The 7,880-nt window shown below is 45.4% G+C and overlaps 1 protein-coding gene across 8 annotated transcripts in view; it reads right to left on the reverse strand.

The window, feature by feature from the left end:
* The window catches only part of TRDMT1 (tRNA aspartic acid methyltransferase 1), a 67,723-nt gene extending 66,934 nt beyond the window's left edge, over positions 1–789 (reverse strand). For 4 of the 8 annotated variants that reach the window (XM_073801697.1, XM_073801698.1, XM_019933507.3 and 1 more), the window contains exon 1: positions 669–783. In XM_073801697.1, the coding sequence (XP_073657798.1) occupies positions 669–732 (64 nt within the window). In that variant the 5' untranslated portion in view covers positions 733–783. Of the gene's footprint in view, positions 1–70; positions 196–311; positions 447–668 lie in introns of those variants that run through there. The other 4 variants (XM_019933509.3, XM_019933512.3, XM_019933511.3 and 1 more) reach the window with 4 other exon arrangements.
* Positions 790–7,880: the final 7,091 nt, after the last annotated feature.

The following is a 7,880-nucleotide window of genomic DNA, read 5'->3' on the forward strand; positions in this document are numbered from 1 at the left end:
TCTGGCGCCTAAATGTACCCAGACATGAAGTAACAAGACAAGATGTTTCTTTTCAATGATCAGAACTGACCGGGATTTTCCTCCAGGCTTCCCCTACAGTTCTGCTGAGTGTTCACGAACTTCTATGTGGCACTGTAGTTATCCCGTTGAAGATTCGTCCCTCACCTGCAGAACCCAGCCCAGTGACCTCCCCTCCCCCGCTGTGACCTCCTCGAGGGTGAAGGACCTAGTTTCCACGCCGCTGGTGACAGCCATACCGAATTGGGGATTGGCACAGGGCAGGGGGCTCACCCCTCCCCCTTTGGCGGTACCGTTTTGGTTTGACTTTACATCCAAGCCTTGTGGATCTGGACTCACAAACTGGGTCCTGGCAGGTGCCCTGCCCGCCCTTCGGACCAGGCTCGCGGCTGGAGGGAGGGAGTCTCCGCCCGCAGGGGCGGCTGGGGCGCCGAGCCGACGGTTTCTATGACAACCGAGCAACTCCCCCGCGCGCGCGCACACACACACACGCGCGCGCACACACACACACACACTCACACACTCACACACACATACACAGTTTCCCCTGCAGTCTCCGCCCCTAGTGTCTCGCCGCTCCGCCCCTCCCAGGAGCCCGAGCTCTGACCACCAACAACGCGCGAGGAAGGAGGCGCCCTGTGCCCTCTTACCTCTCAGCGCCTGGTGCATACCCCCAATGCCGCTGTACAGCTCCAGGACCCGCAGGGGCTCCATCCCCACGCCGCCGCCGCCGCCGCCGCCGCCGCCGCCGCCGCCGCCGCCGCCGCCCCCGTCGCCTCGGAACTAGGCCTGCCGGTCCCGTGGCTCCTCCTTCCCCCCGGCAGCGCCGCTCCCTCGCCTTTGGTTCCGCCGCTTTTCAGTACCACCCCCCCCGCCCCCTCCTCTTAAAAGCTCAGGCTCACGGCTTCTGAGGACAGCGCGGGGCCCGGGGCTGGCAGAGATTAGCAGGTGGAGAAAGGGCCGAAAGCACCAAGGCCTCCCAAGTGAATGGCAGCCACTCCTTGGCCTGATTTACGCTCCATCTTCCTTTTAAGGTGTATTCAGGAGCCTTGGGAGGGAAAAAGAAAATCTGGGGCTCAGTAGAGGGGCGAAATCTGCCTTTGCCTCAAAGTGAATTAACACGGGTTAGAATCCAGAAAAACTTATTTTTCAGGCATGCTGCTCTTCTGTCCCTTGGAAGCCTAAAGCGTCCAAACCTTTCTTCCATTAGCCTTGAGCACGTACCGCCTGGTGTTGGGCCTTAGCTTGAGTGATGGAGATAAATCAGCCTCTCGCCCAGAGAAGGTGCCAGAGTTACAAGTGCAGAAGTCAGCACACGTGCCCCAGAGATCCGGTGTGAACTAACACAGAGGACGCCTGCTTAATTGTTAGCGAGGTTCATTCTGTTTTAGCTTGGAAAATACCCCCAAGATTGGATATGCTGTTCATAAAACTATTTAAGTTACCAAATGCAAGTACATGTGCCTGACGCACAGTGAGGCCAAATGATACTGAAACGTCTGAGTTGGGAGCAGAGAAAGGTTTATTGCAGGGTGAATCAAGAATAGGTAGCTCGTGCTCAAAAACCCAGAACTCCCCAAAGGATTGTAGCAAAGCCTTTGTAAGGGCCAGGTGAGGGAGGGGTGTCCCAGGGTATGTGATCAGCTCGTGCACAGTTCTCTGATTGGTTGATGGTGATCAATCCTTAGGTGCCAGAAGGTCTGGAGCAAATGCTCTTGATCATCAAGTAGTTAATTTCTTCCATTTGGTAGTGGTTTTAGCATCTGAAAGACTCAGGAAATATGCATCAGATACAAATTATCCGGGTACTTCAGAGAGGAACTAAAGCAGAAGCTATGGGGGAGGGGGTCTGTCCCAGGAAGGCCCCATAGTGTCCTGCTCGGTTACAATTATGGCCTTCCAAGTGCTGGGGCCTTGCTTCTCCAAGATGATCCACTGACCAAATTGTTAGAAGCTGGATTACAAACTAAGAAAACGTGGTCATACCCAGGAGAAGAAATGGTCTCATTGTGAACTGGTTTTCTATTGTTCCGGTTACCACCACACGTCCACTTTTTTTTTTTGGCCTCTTGGCATGTGGGACCTTAGTTCCCCAACCAGGGTTTAAACCCAGGCCCCCTGCATTGGAAGCGCAGAGTCTTAACCACTGGACCACCGGGGAAGTCCCACACGTGTTCACTTTTGTTAGGAGAAATTGTGGAGTACCACTTGTAATAATAACTGATAGAAACATTCACATGTGCTAATGTAATGCTGTTAACAAATAAAAGTATGCCTACTGTGTCTCCATTATGGAACTGACTGATCCATTTTGATGTGTCCTGTGAAATTTTTTAACAGTAAATGTGTATTGGCCTTTGAATTTTTTTTTGTTTTTTTGTTTTGGGGGGTTTCTTTTGGCTGCATTGGGTCTTTGTTGCTGCGCACGGCTTTCTCTAGTTGTGGTGAGCGGGGGCTACTCTTTGTTGCGGTGCATGGGCTTCAGCAGTTGTGGCATGTGGGCTCAGCAGTTGTGGGGCACAGACTTAGTTGCTCCGGGCATGTGGGATCTTCCCAGACCAGGGCTTGAACCCGTGTCTCCTGCATAGAGAGACGGATTCTTAACCACTGTGCCACCGGGGAAGTCCCTGAATGTTTTTTTATTGGTCACTTATTTCAGATAAGAGGGGTGGTGTGTAGAAAGATACCAGAGAAGGGAGTCTTAACCCTGGCATTGCCAGTAACCAGTTGTGTGCCTTGGCGGTGAGCCTGGTTTCCTCATCTGTAAAAGAAAGCACGAGAAAGAAGGGGAAATGATTGCTGAGGGCCCTGTGGCTCTAAGATTCTGAGGCTGAATTAGTATTTGAAAACATGAGTCCTGATTGGGCCACATGTTAATTACCAGCTCAAATTGAAATGATCTTGAAAGAAGACATTTTAAAAATCTGCTTTAAGCAAATATGCTTTTAAACCAATTAAGCCTATAGAAATCATACACACGCTAACATCATGTGTATAATGCATGAAACAAAATTTTTTAATATTAGTACCATAAATATATATCAGGACATACAATATAAAAGGAGCTATGTAGTCACAGTGATTTATATATAGTCAAGAACCAATACGTTAAATAAATCTAGCATCTGTTTAGCATTAGTGCTATAAATCAAAATAAATATGACCGAGGATCTTACCTTGTAGAAGACAAGACAAATATACGGAAGAGTTCATGAAAAATACCAGCTTCCTGAGAGGAAGAGAAGTAGAGCCCCATCCCCACACAGGATGATTACAAACGGTTCACTCTGATACTTAAGGGTCTTCACAATGTAACCCCAGACTCATTTTTCTGCCTTAACTTTGCTTTCTCCCCTCTTTAATGCTGCTACAAACTAGAGTACTCGGAATCCCCCAAACATCCTTCATTTCTGAGGTTCCCTTTCTGGTCTTTACCCTGCCTAGAAATCCTAACCTTCTTCAAGACCCACACTTCGAGCAGAAGTTTCCTTCTAGACTCCCAGGCTGGAAACCCACGACTTGTTTCAATTCCCCAATCCACTTGCCTCCCAGTCTTCGGAAATACAAATCCCACCTGTTCCTATCACTAAATCCTTTCAGTTCGCTCTAGCCCAGTTGTCACCTCATATACGCCACTTCTTCTCTTCACCTGGTATTTCCTCTCTAACGCTGACCATGCGTGATAATCATTTCAAGAACAGAAACTTGCTCCATAATCATAATTTACAGCTCTCTCCATGGAAGCATCTGTAAGACACTAAGCCCCCTTGCATCAGATTATGTATACGTTCTCTTCCAAACCCCGGCACAAGCTGTTGAGCTGGGGGTGCCCCAATCGGGAGTAGCCAAGGAGGAATGTGGGCAGGGCAGATAAAGAAAAAAAAGAGATATATATTGATTATTCCTTCTTAAATGTTCATGCAGGAGGAAAAGGGCTTTCTAATCCTATAGTTTCCCATAAAGTTATCCTCAATGATATGTCCAATAGAGCTGATATCCTAATCAGAGAAGCTCAACACACTTTTTGAAAATACAAACATCAAGAGTTGAACTTTAGGATGTTCACTGCATATTCCTTCAAAACATAAAATACACTTTGTTAAAAAACCAAAATGCTAGTTAACACTTTGCACATATGAAGTATATCAGAAATAATTAAGGGGTACAATATAATACCAAGGGCTATATTAAAAGAATAGCCTTGGGCTTCCCTGGTGGCGCGGTGGTTGGGGGTCCGCCTGCCGGTGCGGGTGACACGGGTTCGTGCCCCGGTCCGGGGGGATCCCACGTGCCGCCGAGCGGCTGTGCCCGTGAGCCATGGCCGCTGAGCCTGCGCGTCCGGAGCCTGTTGCTCCGCAACGGGAGAGGCCACAGCAGTGAGAGGCCCGCGTACCGCAAAAAAAAAAATAATAATAATAATAGCCTACTCTGAATTATTTAAGGGCTCATTGTATAAGTTGAAATCTAATGATGTTTTATTCTTCCTCTCCTGCCTGTCACTTATCATTAATATTTAACAAAATTAAACATAGCCTGCCAAATGCTTAAAATACTTATTGCAACCATCTTTGAGTTTCCATGATGGCCATTCATTTTTTTTTTTTTAACTTATTTATTTATTTTTGGTTGCGTTGGGTCCTCGTTGCTGTGCACGGGCTTTCTCTAGTAGTGGCGAGCGGGAGCTACTCTTTGTTGAGGTGCGCGGGCTTCTCATTGCTGTGGCTTCTCTTGTTGCAGAGCCCGGACTCTAGAAGTGCAGGCTTCAGTAGTTGTGGCATGTGGGCTCAGTAGTTGTGGCTCACGGGCCTAGTTGCTCTGCGGCATGTGGGATCCTCCCAGACCAGGGCTCGAACCCGTGTCCCCTGCGTTAGCAGGCAGATTCTCAACCACTGCGCCACCAGGGAAGCCCCATGATAGATTTTCTTTGCTGAAAAGCATAGAAACCACGCAGTGTGCCTTATAGCTTTGCCATTTCCAAGGACTCAGTCATGGATTTTGACCCGGATTTTTCTCTTTGAGGCTCTTTCTGAAATTTCAAATCAAACAATGTTTTGCAGCAAAGTTTAAAGATTACATTTTAATTAAATTAAAAACAGTGAGAGTCTCTATCTTTAAAACTGCTTTCATATGCTCATGGAAAGTTAGAGCAGGAAGGAACCTTAAGGACTATTTGGTCCAGTGTTTTTCCAACTAGTTTTGATGTAGAATATTTTGTTCAAACAAAATCTCATTTAGAATCAGGGCAGGGACTTCCCTGGCAGTCCAGTAGGTAAGACTCTGTGCTTCCACTGCAGGGAGTTCGGGGTTCGATCTCTGGTCAGGGAAGTAAGATCCCACATGCCACGTGGCACAGGCAAAAAATTTAAAAAAGAAAAAAGTATAGAATCAGGGCAGAGAGGGAGACGTAGAGTGAGGGTGTGCGCACGCACACACACACACACACACACACACACACACACAGAGCTGTCCTCTTGTCGAAGCATGGACGGTAAGCAGCCCAGAAGCACCTCTCCTACTACCATTGGTCTCCGTAGCTGCGTCTAAGTGACCTGGTGGGACATGGATTGTAAACGACTGATTTCATCCAACCTCAGTTTGAGAGATGAAGACACAGAGATCCAGAGGGATTAGGTAACTTGCCCAGGCCCACAGGTAGGTGGAGAACAGGGAATTCCAACTCACTGGAAAGTCCATAACTTAGTACAAAAGATACTTCATCGGCTCTGCTGTCCCATGCCTGCTAGGCCCCTAACCCCAGATGAAAAGCCCAGGGGTCCAAACAAAAGCAGCCCTAGTCACCAGAATATGGTGCTTCCTGAGAACAGGTTGGCCTGAGGAATAAAGGCAACTTTGGAGAATTGTGAAGCGAACCAGAACCCATACAGCAATGCATGTTCTAAAGGTCAGGCAAAAGGGTTAATGTTGCTTCACCAAAGAGGATCAATCTCAAAGACTGATTACTAACCTTTGTAATAGATTCCCTGCCCAGTCACTCCTGCAAAGGCAGCTTGATACAGGGTAAGGAACACGGTCCTTAAAATAACTTGGTTAAAATTGGAAACAAACCGAATGTGCCTCAAGTAACAAATGAATAAACAAATGGTATAACTATACAAAGGAATACTACTCAGCCATAAAAAGAAATACTGATATACTTGAAGCATAGATGATTCTTAAATGAATAATGCAAGAGAAAGAAGCCAGACACACAGAACTACGTGCTATATGACAAAGACAAAACTAATGTCATGGAAACATCAGGAGTTTCCTGAGGCCAGTGCAAAGGAGAGACTGAATGCAAAGGGTCATAGGAGGATTTCTGGGGGTGATACAAAGAGCTTTATTTTTTTTTTCGATGTGGATCATTTTTAAAAGTCTTTATTGAATTTGTTACAATATTGCTTCTGTTATATGTTTTGGTTTTTTGGCCGCGAGGCATGTGGGATCTTAGCTCCCCAACGAGAGATCAAACCACGCCCACTACAATGGAAGGTGAAGTTGTAACCACTGAACCACCAGGGAGGTCCCCAAGCTTTATGTTTTGATTGTGATAATGCTTACTTAGCCGTATACACTTGTCAAAATTATACATTAGAATTAATTTTATTGCACAATTATACATAAATAAATCTTATTCTTTTTATTAATTTTTATTTTTGGCTGTGTTGGGTCTTCATTGCTGCACGGCTTTCTCTAGTTGCGGCGAGTGGTGGCTACTCTTCGTTGCGGTGCGCGGGCTTCTCATCGTGGTGGCTTCTCTTGTTGCGGAGCATGGGCTCTAGGCGTGAGGGCTTCAGTAGTTGTGGCACTCGGGCTCAGTAGTTGTGGCACACGGGCTTAGTTGCTCCGCGGCATGTGGGATCTTCCCGGACAGGGCTCGAACCCGTGTCCCCTGCATTGACAGGTGGATTCTTAACCACTGAGTCACCAGGGAGGTCCCAAAGCTTATTTTAGAAAAATAAATAAATTGGTTAATATGAATCCTGACTCTAATACTCACTTTATCTATGAAAGAAGGGTAATATTTGCTAGCAAGGTAGTCGTCTGTATCCAATCGATTATTAATTTGTACATATATACATATCTGTATATGTGAGTGTATATATATATGTATATATATAAAGAGAGAGAGAGAGAGAAACTCAGTAATATGCCTAGAACAATAGACACTGATTTCCTTCCACTTTGTTCCGTTTGAGCTTTGTTCAGTTAACAGCTGAACTACAAATTATAATGTAAGGTATAAGCCTTTCTTTTCTAACAATTACATAGAGAGAATTATTTTCCTAGTGTGTTTTCAAAAAAGTTATATTACCAGGAGACTAGTTTGCCTATTATCCAACAAGATGTCTTCATTGTTTTCTATTACAGCCTTCAATGAATAGAGGAGATGAAAATGTAATGCCTTTGAGAGCTGTTATTACTTTGCTCCTTTTCCCTAGTAATTTACCTGAATATCTAGAACTGTCTGAGGCACAACCAAATCACACAAACCAGAAGTATCAGGAAGAGGAAAAGGGGAAAGACATACACAGGCACACCTGCATGCACACACACACTCCATAAAAGCCCTTATTATTCTTCATAGTCTTTTTTTCAAAAGTTGCTACAATTATCAATACTGACAAACTAAAAGCCAGAGAAGAATCATATACAAGGATTTTTCATTTTACCCTTGCTAGTTAGGTAGTGGTTTAGATGCATGACAGAACTTAGAATCATTCTCATATGATCCAATAGTGATAAAAATAAATGAAATGTAACAGTCCCATAATACTGCACTTACTACATTTATTCACTGTATAAGGAAAAAAATCAACTTCGTATTTATTTAAAATGGTTAAAATTGACTTTACTAGCTT

Source organism: Tursiops truncatus, chromosome 2 (assembly GCF_011762595.2).
Source record: "Tursiops truncatus isolate mTurTru1 chromosome 2, mTurTru1.mat.Y, whole genome shotgun sequence".
Lineage (NCBI taxonomy): Eukaryota > Metazoa > Chordata > Mammalia > Artiodactyla > Delphinidae > Tursiops > Tursiops truncatus.